Source organism: Cryptomeria japonica, chromosome 6, assembly GCF_030272615.1.
Source record: "Cryptomeria japonica chromosome 6, Sugi_1.0, whole genome shotgun sequence".
NCBI lineage: Eukaryota > Viridiplantae > Streptophyta > Pinopsida > Cupressales > Cupressaceae > Cryptomeria > Cryptomeria japonica.
Genome location: NC_081410.1, coordinates 655,748,786 through 655,762,037, shown reverse-complemented (window position 1 = coordinate 655,762,037; position 13,252 = coordinate 655,748,786). Strand labels below are relative to the sequence as shown.

The 13,252-nt window shown below is 38.0% G+C and overlaps 1 protein-coding gene across 3 annotated transcripts in view; it reads right to left on the bottom strand.

Moving 5' to 3' along the window:
- Window positions 1-13,252, bottom strand: part of LOC131033204 (ATP phosphoribosyltransferase 2, chloroplastic) — a 115,933-nt gene that overhangs the window by 19,638 nt on the left and 83,043 nt on the right. For all 3 annotated transcript variants that reach the window (XM_057964364.2, XM_057964362.2, XM_057964363.2), the window contains exon 4: window positions 7,088-7,201. In XM_057964364.2, coding sequence (XP_057820347.2) covers window positions 7,088-7,201 — 114 coding nt within the window. The remainder of the gene's footprint in view (window positions 1-7,087; window positions 7,202-13,252) is intronic.

Genomic DNA, 13,252 nt, shown 5'->3' with positions numbered 1-13,252 from the left:
TGGTTAATCCAAAGGGCATAACCAAAAACTCATAGTGTCCGCAATGACATTTGAATGGTGTCTTCTCAATATCCTGCTCTACAATGACACTGATCTGGTGATAACACTGATCTGGTGATATCTTGTCCTCAAGTCAATCTTAGAGAAATAACAAGCTCCGTGAAGCTCATATATCAACTCATCAATGCGGGGAATGGAATACCTGTTCTTTATTGTTCTTTTGTTCAGCATCCAGTAATCAATGCACATCCTAAGTGTACCATCTTTCTTCTTCACCAAAACCACTAATGAAGCGAAAGGAGACTTACTCGGCCTTATGTGTCCTATAGTAAGGAGTTATTTGATGGTTTTTTTCAATCTCATCCTTCAAACGCTTTGGGTGCCAGTAAAGTGTAATCATGGTGGGCTTGGTGCCCTCTTCCAACTCAATGATGTGCTCTATGCCTCTATCAAGAGGTCTACCAGGTGGTATGTCATTGAACACCTTTGCATGCTTAACTCTAAGTTCCTGAACATCTGAATGATAGGGTGTTTTATGCTGCTCCTCATATGAAGGCATCAACTTACACTTTGCTGCCCACTCTACCATATCATGTTTGATAAGTCTCTCCATTCTTCTAAGAGTTATGACTTTCAAGTTGCTGTCCTTGATGGCCTTAAGTACATGATTTGTCCCAACAACCTTAAATTTCATTTCCATTTCCCTAAGGTTGAGTGTAAACTCACCAATTGCATGAAGCCACTTCAAGCCGAGAACCACATCCATGTTTCCCATGTTACCCACATAAAAATCTGCTTTAAACTCATAGTTATTGAGTTTCATAGGCAGATCCGAAATCATTCTCTCACAATTGAGAGTGTTACCATCAACAACTTTTACCTTTATCCCTTCAAACTCTTGAGTTTGAATTCCATGCTTTTCCACAAATCGTGCATCTATAAAATTGTGAGATGCATCTGTATCAAGTAAAGAAATGACTCTTTGACCAGCCAAGAGTCCACGCAACCTAAAGGAGCATTCCCTTTGCATGCTAGACATATGAGCTTCCTGTAGCTCCAATTCTCCTTCATTTTCAACTCCATTTTCTAAGTTTTCAGTCCCTAAATCCTCTTGATTAGCGTGTTGGTCTGTGTTATCAATCATGTTTTCACCCTCATAAAACCACTCCATATGCCTATTTTGACCCTTAGGCTTAAGAGGACAATCATGGTTTTGATCATAAGGGCCCTTGCAATGAAAACACAACTTCCTCCTTCGCAAATCATTAATTGTTTCCCTATCCAAAGGGGCTGCAATTTTTTTCTTTTGGTCAACATATTCTGATTTCTTTGGATCTGATTTGCTGTCATTAAAGGATGAAGATGGTTTTGAGTTATTTGAGTTGAACTTACCACGTGGAGTTGTAAGTTCCATGCTACGAGCTTTCCTCATAGCTTCTTACAAATTAATGGGATCAAAAGCTTTAATCTGCCCCTTCATAGGCTCATAAAGACCCTCAACAAATAGTATGACCAACCTCCACTCTAAGATACCTGACCATGACCGAGAGCTTTTGAAATTCACTGATATAAGATTCCAAGATGCCCATTTGTTTCAGCTGAGCTAGATCTTTGAAGTACAACTTTGGATTTCTTTTGTCAAAACGCTCAACTAGTCTGCCAGTGAACTCTTGATATGAAGTGATAAGGTCATGATGCAAGGTAACCATCCGATGGTGCCACTAGTCATGGGCTACCCCATCCAAATGCAAAGCTGCAAACTTAATGGCATCTTCTTCTGACATAGGACATAGGGTCAAGAAGGTGTCCAACTTGCTAATCCAAGCTCTGGCTGTGACTCTACCACTGCCATCAAAAGTAGAGAGTGTGCTTGTTGATTGCGTATTTAAGATCATTAGTCTTATTCCATGGTTTCCTGTCATTCCAGTTCCATTTCTTGTCATGTTCCCTCTTCTGACTCATGAACCTATCAAAGTTAAGATGTTCCTTAACTCTTGGTGGTAATGCATCCCACTCATCATGAAGTGTCATCACATTATCTGTAAAGGCCACCTCATCTTCCTCCTCAACCACGTCCCCCTCTTCAAATTCATTTCTCAAAAATGTAGAGCATGTAGGCCTATCATAGGTGTGTGTGGGAGTCACTCTTACCCTCGGGCGACCAACGATACTACCATTCTCTTCTTGATCCAGGTTATGTCCCCTAGGAATAGTGATATGTTGTATGGTTGTAGCCAACTGCTGCAACACATTTGCTACTTGTTCCTGCCCAGCTACTAGACCCCTCATAATAATTACAGCTTCTTGGTCCTCATTGTTAACAGGCTCTCTACGTGGCTCACCATCATTCTTGTCTCCCATAATTTCCAATGGTATCTCTTCAAATTGATCCTGGTTTCCCTATAAACCAGGTCTCTTACGTGTGTAAAACCTGTGAAGCCCAAATTGATGTTGATGCATAAGAACTTCTAACCCTCCAGGAAGACAGGATCAAAGCTTTGATACCATTGTAAGGACCCTGTTGGTTCTAACTCTCCTGTGATGCTATTACTGAATTGTTTTTGTGTTTTCAAGGTTTTTCAATAATTTTAAATTAAAAAAAATAACAAGTGTGCCAAGCAAGAATTGCACATAAAACTGAATAGACAAGCAGAATAAAGCAATTGCGACTATATTATGAATCAAGTAACTGCTGTAAGTATAGCTAATACATAAAACATACCCGGAGGTCCTCAACTTATTTAAATTAAAGAATTCTGGAGTTTGCCAACCAAAACTGGGAAACTGACCAAACAAGGCATACAAGTCCAAATTATTATTCTCCAAGCCAGAAAGGTGATGAAATAGCCTGAATAGGCTAGGCGTTCAAGATAGAGCAATCCAAATGCAAAGAGGGAAGGTGTTTCAGCCCTCTAGAACCACACTCCCTTTCCAGGACCCACGTGCCAAGCTGGAAATTGTACGGCCAGCAAGAGAAGAAGTACGGTTGGCTTATTGAAATTAAAATGCTGGAAATTGGGGCGTCTAAACCTGAATGCCCTTTCCTTATTGAAAAATCTACAAAAAACTGAAGAAAATAACCTCTAATGAAGCACAATAAGACTCTTGAATGAAGCCCTCTCAGTTGCAATAATTCAGCTGATCTTCCACAGCCTCAAAAACACAGATCTATGAAGAATTATCGTTCTCCAATGGCAAAAACCTCTGAAACCCTTGTCAAAGAATTCCATAGAGCAAAAACCAAGCAACGTCAAATAATCAATAATAATTGAGGTTGAATTGCTTTTTCATCTTATAACCCCGAATAGCACGAATTCCAAGAAGGTACGCCCAATTGCCATTTTAAATACATTAAATGTATTTAAATTACTTTACATAGTTCTAAAATGATTTTAGGCATCCTTTTTCACTTAAGTGATTTAAAAATAACTTTAATATATTTAAATGGCTTTTTAATTATTATAAAGTCACTTTATGACTTTATAATATCCATAAGTTAATTAAATAACTTAACCACTAAAATATTAATATCTCCCTCAATATTCAGTCTTTTGACGTGCCATTTGAAGTTGGGGTCAACACTATATAACCCACATGTGTCCAGGTGCCCTGACTAAAGATAGCATTACTGCTAGATTGACTTACTATAAATAGTAAGTCCCTCATCTAAGCCCAAACACTGACTGCAAAGGCCCTAGAACTGAACCCAAGACTGAACTGAAGAAGTGGAACTACCACAGAGACTCTCTATCCAAACATGTTAGCCTACGAGAGTCCAAATAATAGGCTAACCCATCAGTAACTGATACTGACTAGAGTGGGGACATTACAGAAAACAATATCATATCATGAAATGTTTTCATAAGGGGTATCTTATACACCAAATTAGTTTCTTGCTTGGTGATGACCTAAAAAAACTACCTTTATCATTTGTAAATAAATTTAATAAAAAACTTGAACCAGAAATAAGGCATGAAAGTTATTGCATGTACCAATGCGGAAACATATTACATAAAACTAAGGTATTATTTTAACTATTTTCCATCTTATTTTAAATCAAGGTTTTTCTTGTAAATGAGCCTTTCAAGTTGAAATTGTTGTTGATTAGAGATTTGTCAAAAGTAGAAAGAAATGAGGGGTAACCAAGAGAATTTTCCTAATAAATTTTAAGCCATTCAGATTGTAGGTATGCTGTCAAAGAGGAAATAGGGTGTGGGTTATTTTCTTAGTAACATAAATCGGAGCCATCCTTGGACAAGGAAACTACTTTGCAACAATATCATATGAATTTATGCAAACAGGAAGTGACCTGAATGATCACTTACATTTTAAAGTCTCATACAGCTAGAGCAATGGTAAAATAATCCACAAAGTGCCTTTAACATCTGCAAGTGGTGGTGAACTTGGGTGGCAATGAGTGTGTTCTATAAGAGATGGTGATGTGAAGGCAAAAAGAAGGCAAATAGAGGGACAAGTGTGTGAACCTCCATGGGATAAAGGTAGACAGGTAGAGTTTAGTAAAGAGCTAGCTACAAAGAATAGGTACCTGGATGATGTAGGAGCATCCTGGTGAATCTTACCGCATTCTAACACAACACCCAATTTCGTCCTACAGATTGGAACGAGCACAGAATGGTGATGCTACTACAACATACGCAGGTGGCAGCAGTTATGGACTTGTTTTCTGGAAGATCTTTTCACCAAAAGTTCATCTTACCAAGCAACATGCACTCAGTTCTATGGAAGGTAGTGTGTGGAACTCCTCCATACCTTACGGAATCATCACAGCACATTACACAACAACTTTGGGTCAAGACAACCCCCAGACAGAGCCACACCCCTCCACATCAACCCTTGAACTTCATCATCTACCTTGGGCTGACCTACATGTTTCATTGGGCATTAGGCTCGGGGCCTAGTTGTAGCCGATGCGGATCATTTCTAAGACTTGGAGCCAGTATTTAATTGCTTCTTAATTCAATGGAAGTCAGCTAGATAGTTAGAAACTAGGAAATTGGGATTTGGAGCTAGTTTTGCTTGCAAGTTGGTGATAAGCATGTGGCGACCTATGAGCTTGTGATTCTGGTCGGTGAGCCTAACTGTACTCTACAAGTAAGAGGGCATGCAAGCATGTTGTATTCCTGTTTGAATCAATAAAGTCGCATGTTCTTTCAATTACTTTAGTTGTGTTTGATTCTGCTCCAAGGCTGGATAGTCCATTTCCGGGCCCTCCACTCTTAACTACATCAAGCGGTATCAGAGTGAGATTCGAATCCTTTGGGAGCAAGGGTATTTCAAAAGTTTCTAGTGTAGACAGACCACTGACCTAAGGCAGGCTGCAAGCATTGTCAATAGAGCATTGGACTGTGAGCAAATTGCAACCCTATAGCCAGACTGCCAACCTGAGGCAGTCACACCAATTCTGAAGGAAAGATGCCAATGCTATCATCAGAAGAGTAGAAGAAATGATGGACATGATGAGAACAATGAAGTACCAATTGGATGTTGTCGAGGAGGATAGGCGTAAAGGCCTAAACCCTACACTAGAGGAGGAGAGTGACAATGACTAGTTGAGGACTCTGGAACAGAATGAGGGAAGCCAAGAAGAGGAGTCAGACCAACTTAAGATGATGAAAGCCATTGCCTAAATTGATAAGCGGCCCAAAATAGAGATCCTATAAAAAGAAGGTTCAAAATAAGATTGACAGGCTGTAGTCTGCAATCCCATCACCAACAGTGTGAAACATTCATCCCACCACAGCCACAAATTGGCATACTAACAATTGGGCGAATCATCAAATTGCTGGTAATAGAAAAATGAAGGATCTAATCCAAAAAGCATGGACAAATACCTTAAGATATCATTACAAAAGCATCTTGACCCTACAGTCTTGGATAGGTGAACGATGGCCACCCAAGACATATCTATAAATGTTGTATTCTTGTTTTTTTAAATATAAACCTTCATCGTATATTCCAAATGGATTACATTCACCTTGTCACAAGGCCTCGTCAACACTAGTCATGCCATTTATGATGACCACCCCAACACCTACAAAATTGCAAGAGCATGGATAAGACCTAGGATAATCTGATCTCTGACAATGCAGTTGTCAGCAGAAACTACTAAGCAATGCAACCTTTGTATTAATAATAAAAAACATAATTGTGAAAATCTGAAAAGGACAAGAATAATGTGTTTTGTAATTCTTTCTCATGTCCCTCTATAAGAACAGATGATGTCTCAAAATATAAGTTCATCAATGTACTTCCCAAAAGCTGACTAATATCTCTCAGAGGTTTTTGATTATTTTTAAAATTAAAAAAAAAAAAAAAATCTAGGCCAATATGACCCTAGATAATTTCAGTGAAAAAAAAAGATTTTAAAGGATGACCATCTGACTTCAAGAGATTGGATGAATTGAAGACGGCAGCAAAAATGGATTTGCACAATTGAATGAAAGGTCTTTATTACTGAATTCCATGAGCATCCCCATAGACTGATGACGATGTATGCACCGTGAAGTTATAAACAAAGGAACAATCTGACAAGATATTTGATATAAACCTTGGGACTTTTCTCAAACTACCACAATGCATTTTTTTGTTTCTCTGAACTACTAATAACATATTTTTCATAATCAATGCACCATTTTGAATCTAAACTATTTATTGTATTCATTCCAGAACAACAAAATTTCCAGGTTTGCAAGGAAAGATAGAAAACTCAAACAAATGAAGATGGACTTGGCCCCAGATCTGTAGCTATGTCAATAGCTATCATGTCTCTGTTTAACACATAAGAGCACAAGGAAATACAGAACATGCTTCTCTAACAAATTGATTTTATGAATACCAAAGTTTTTAACAGGTCTTTATAAACTCATTATATGTAGCCTGCCAAGCATTAACTTATAAGAGACATTTTTGGCTTTCCAACCACGTGGACAGTTATCTTTAAACAATTGACTAATAGAAAATCAAAAAATTATTTACTGTGCCAAAAATCATTTCAAGAATCAAGACCTTGACAAACATAGAGATATTGAATGACATAAAAATATACATTTCTAGCCAGCTGGCTTACCTGTCCGTGTTCAGAGACTGTATCATATCCAATGATACCAAGATCTAGATCCCCACTCATAAGTTTCCGCACAATATCTTTTGGCCGTTGAAACCACACCTCTAAGTTAGAAAGCTGAATCAGAATATTGTGGAACAAATCAGATTACTATCATTTAGATCACAACGACTTCTAAAACAAAGCAAGAATTAAATGATTATAGTTCTATAATTTGGAAACTACAGATGCTAAGACAACTGTTTGCATGTATATAAATATAGAAACTTTCTCAAAATAATAAGACATGGATAAATAAACAAAACTTGCAGAAGCCACATGAACTATTCTTAAAAGCCATCTAGGATCCTCTAGGCCTAGTAAAGCTTCTAGATTCAATCCTCTTTATTTTTTAGTAATCTTCAGATATGAAGTAGACTATATGGCTTACTTCTTTACCATGGCCCAGTGATCCTGAAACTAGGGTGGATATTCCACATGCTCAATCGTTAACAAATGTATTGCAGTGTCAAGACCTCTTAACACACCAACAACCATTTCTACTATATACGTTGGATTTCAACATTCAAAAGCAAGAGATACAACATCTACAATTATGGAAATGAAGCATATCAAACATGTTCAGACTTAAACAACACAAATTGACCTGGAGAAAACCCAATTCAAGTGAAAAAAATCCAACCTTGAGGTTACTTTACTCCTCATTCTATTATCAAAAATGAATTGCAGATGTCTAGTATACCAACAAGACTATGACAAGCTCTCATGTAGGTAATTAGAGCTTAAATATACCTGTGACACTCACTTAACATGGCTGTTCTATTGTAACATGCATACAACAATAAAAGATGGCTTCCCAATCAATATATGTATATGTATATATGTTGAAATATTGTCATTGATGTCTTTTATGCAAGCAGTGATCATCATATTTTCTACACAAGCACTATGATCAACTTTGCGGAGGAGACCGAACATGTATCCAAGTGCCACGAAGACCAGTCAACCTTTAAGATCAGATTAATATTTATTCTGAGTGTTATTGGCAGATCCTTCTAGCGTTATGGCAGATCCTTCTAATTAATTAAGGTTTAATATTTATTCTGGTATGGCAGAGCCTTCTCATAAACAGGCATTTAATAATTAATTAGTCAAATGTCAAAATGTATTTATGACAGTGATTTGAAAATGTTATTAATTAATAATTCAAATCGATTTCTAATACTATAAAACAACAAAACAAATACGATTAGCAAGTCGTGGTTTGTGGTTAGTTAAAACGATTTAAGGAAGCACCGTTTCATGAAAAGAGCGGTGATTATTTTAATAGTCAAATGTTGAAAGGATACAATTGAAAAAAGAAAATATATAATTAATAAAGGACATGTCTATTCGATTAGTAGCTTCTAAGAGATATGACTCTTGAGACTCAATGATATAAGAAAAAGTAATAATAGAATTAAAAGTGTTGATGGTTGTGTGGGTAAATATGAAAAAGAATTCACTGATCTAATGTGTTTCAGACTTTGGACGGAGTAAGGAGACTTCAAGGAAGAAAACAAGAATGAACAGACTGTTATGAATGAGAGGTTGGTGCCTCTAGTGAGTTGGTACTCACAAAGTGAATGAGGGGTTGGTGCCTCTATCAATTGTAATCATTCTATATATACTTATATATATATAATATTATCTTAAGAGCTTTTGTATCAGCTGTGCATATTTGTGTTATTTGGTTTTATGTTGTTCAAATTAAATTTGAAGAGGAGTGTGTTATACTGATTCACGGCCCTCCCCCCCCTCCCAACTCTCAGTATAACTGTGGGACCAACAATATATACATATACATATACATATATATGTATACATAGTCATACATACATATGTCTGTATATATATATGTATATACATACATACATACATATATATATATATATATACACACACACATAAATATACATGTACACACACATACATACGTATAGTCTCCAAAATAGGGAGAAGAATGTTCGAATAGCATTTCAATTACCAAAAACCTTCAACTGCTACTCCCGGATGGCATTTGAGTTATCAAAGCTCTTTGATTTTTTCAGACATGCACAAAGAGCCTTTCATGGGCATTTTTATTAAATCGTGTCATTTTTGTTATTTCTGCAGCTGCTGTCATGTTTTGGCCACGTGTACTTTTCTTTGTGCCACCTAAAATGATTATGTCACTTCTGGAATCTGCCAAAAATAATATCACCATTATTTGCAAACTCACAGGATTGCTGCAAGTTTAATGTTGTCCTAATAGAAATGATTCTAGAGATAGCAAATTCTCTAAAGAGTTAAACAAAATCAGAGATGACATTGCGAAAAACCATATGATGTTTGGAGCACAAAACAGAAGACTTGCAGGACTGCTTTAAGTGAATATTTCTGACCGTTCTATAGGACCTACTAAATCCAAATAACTGAACCAAGTTTCAGATCATGCCTCCCTAAACAGGAACCTTTTGGTCCCCAGCAGCTTCAAATTTTCAACAAATAACGGTTGTGGATCTCTTCACTCTACCAAGGTGACATCTTGCCTTACAACACAAGATGAACAGCACCCAAAACTTGACACATTTTTGCCTACAATTGAACTCATCCACTCACAACTCTTTGCACACATGAAGCTCTTCTATAGCCCCATCAACAGCATCCTCAAACTCTAAGAATACAAATCTACCACTTGCATTGATTAAATATTTCCCCTTTGATAAACTAGCCAAAGCAAGTTTAGATTTGCCACGATGATAAATCAAGAAATAGAAATACTCTTTCCCCTTCAAGAGCAATTAGAACTGACCTTTCTCTGAACAGTGAAAATAGATGGTGTCTTTCTCATACAAATATGTACTACCAAAGATCACACTACAAATATCGATAGGTATCATATTGAACACAACTTCATCTACAAAATCCAAATTAGAATAAAACTGAAGCTTGCATTGTTTTGGAACTTTCAACTTTGCATTATCGTTTGACCAGCCCAAGGAATAAGTATGGGGATGATCTGTCACTTTCAGAACTATCTTTAAGTATGGTTTTTTTAAATTAATTTAAAAATTCAACCTCTTGGCTGGGTGTGGGCTTTTGGGAGTCTATAAAGATAGTTTTTTGAGCTCATTTGCATATGTTGAGATTTGATATTTTGAGAATAGATTTGGCTGGTTGAAGTTCCAGAGTTACCCGGGGATGCGTCCCCGACCTGAAAACCCCCGTCCCCATCCCGGGGATGTTTCAGGGACTTGGGGACGGCCAGGGGACGTTTCCCCCTGTCCCCAAATTGCCCTGTATTTTGAGGGGACGTCCTCGAAACGGGGGGACGCCTACCCTAGCTCTGGGGGACGTCCGTACGTCCCGGGGACGGCTGGGACATCCCCAATCCGTCCCGGGGACGGCCAGACGTCCCCCATATCTAAGGCCCTTAAAAAATATTTTAAAAATTAAAAAAGTTGTATTTTCAATTTTTTATTTAAATTTTCTAATATAGGCCCCTTATTAATTCAAATTGCTATTAAAAATTAAAAAAATTAAAAGATAACATTAATTAAATTTTAAATTTATTAATTTAATTCATAATTTTGACAATGAAACTATATGGCAGCAGTGTAGCCTTTGGGCATTTTGACACAGAGATTAGAAAATAAGTTTTTTAATTTTTTGGGCATTTTGCAGTGTAATCAATAGAACAATAACACCCAACACCTTTATTTAAAAATAAGTTTTTTTGGCCTCGTGGGGACTTGGGGACGGCCAGGGGACAACAATGCATCGACCCTTGGTCGTCCTTGCAAGGGGCGATGCCCCTTGACCCCACCTTGGGGGCGTTGCCCCCAAACCCCCGTTGAAAAATATGGGGGGAAACTGCGTCGATAGAAGTAGGGAAAATTTAACCTCCGAGTCTATTGATATGCATATTGACAATGTGAATGAATTGAAATTCTGATTTATGAACGCATAATTGCATATTGTCTATTGAGTATTAACAATGTTGTATGTTCAGAATTTACATTCTAAAATGTTTTCAACTTTTCATAGTATCATACACATGCTATATCCATGTTGTATTGTTTTCATATGAATATAATGTATGTATGCATGCTTTATCCATGTTTTCATATGAACATTTAGAATTTTAAAATTTTCCTATATATTTTAAATTTTTCCTATATTTTATATAGCCGTCCCCTTTGCCGTCCCCCGTCGTCCCCAAATTTGGCAAAAAAAATTTGTCATCTCGGAAACGTGTCCCACCATCCCCTGCCGTCCCTGTCCCGGAAACTTGGGGTAACTTTGGGTTGAACTTGTTCATCCTGTGGCTTTGTGAGGACAAGAAACCTTGCAAGGAACATCCTCTATCTTTGTGAAAGATCTAATCTTGAGGATTATTTGGTGATTTCATCCAAGAAACACAATTGGGTTGTTGTCCTCATTTTTGAAAATTTGAAAATGTGACAACCCCTACAAATTTTTGCCTAAAATGCGTCATTTTTGTCTCTAAGGCACGTTTTACGAGGTGCAAAATTCACATTTGTGTGTAGGGGAAAAAAAAGCGAGACTAGGTTAATCATGCCCTAATCCTACCTTTTGACACACATTACGGAATACGAAAGAGCCTAGAGATATCGCACAATTGGCTACTTCTTTTGGTGAAAGAGAGAGCCACGGGATATCTATTAGGATTTCTATTCCCTTGTTGAAATTGTAAGATCAAGTAATGCAAGTTCAAACCCTAATCTCAAAATGCAAGTATGAACTAATAACAAGATTGCAGAATTGAGATTAAACAATGAACAGCTGTAAGTGTAAGGATAAAATAAGAATGCAGATATGTACCCGGAGTCGAAATCGGACTGAAAATGTTCGGGACGGGGGCGCGGGCGCCACTGTCCTGAAAACTGCACCGGAAACCACTATTCTGCACCCTGAAACACTGTCGGAAAGTCGTCGGAAAGCTGTCTGTCCGGAGGACCAGGGCGCCCAGCGCCTCTGTCCCAGGGACCAGGGCGCCCAGCGCCCCTGTCCTGGCAGGACCAGGGCGCCCAGCGCCCCTGTCCCGGTCTTCTGAGCTGCAATTTCACACAGGGTTCTGCCTCAGCCTTCTCTCTCCGGATCTGTGTCCCGCGGCGTCGTCCGAATCCCGAAACCTGCAATAATATCTGAAAAGGGGGAGGGGCGGCTATATAGGGTTTTGCCTTAGTCAAACCCCCGCTTCGGTGATTTCCACCTCCACGAATAGCCAAGTTGTTTTGTAAAATGTATTGTGTGTGCAGACCTAGTGTGTGTGCAAGGTCCAAAATGCAAGAAAGCAAACTAGAGCAACCTAGAAAGTAAACCCTAATTGCTTGTAAATGATAATATAAATGCTCTAAATCAAGATGCAATGTGATCTAAAGCATGAATAAATGATGTATCAAAGCTTATGCAAAGACATGAAAACAATACGAAATCATACCCAACCCTCAAGGGAGGAGTACAAGCCAATCTTCAGTCGGTAATCTCCTATTGTTCTTCAATGTCTTCCAAGCCCTAAGTGAATGAATTTGATAGATGCTTGATAAAATGATGTTGAATGTTGTTGAAGTCCTCAAAGATCTGCTCTTTCGCTGCATATGAAGTTCCTCAAAACAAAAATCCGATCCCTTCAAATGAGGAAAGAGAGCTCTTATGTACGAAACCCTAGGTCGTAAATTCGTATTTTGGCCGACCTAGAGATTGAATATCCCGCCAATTTCTTGGGGTTAAGCTTTATTTTATGATTGGATCGTGCTCCCAAAATTTCGGGAAAAATGTCCGGGACCATGTTGCACGGGCGCCATGGTCCCGACAACTTTTCACCAAATTTTCAGGGCCGTCAGATATGATGATTTTAGAGAGAATCCCGAAGTTACAGGTGATTTAGAGATGTTTAGACCCCGAAACCAAGCCCCCAAGTTCGAAATAGGACTTAATTAGGGTTTTTGATTAAGTGGTGTATTGGAAGAATAAAATGCGAAGGGCACGCTTTAGTGAAAGGGCCCAACTCTATGATGTAGAAAATGATGAAATAGGGCCTTAGACCTAATTAATTTGATTAATTAAGTGCTTAAGGAGAAATGCAATGCAGAATGCAAAATGCACTAAGGCGGGTGCTAAACT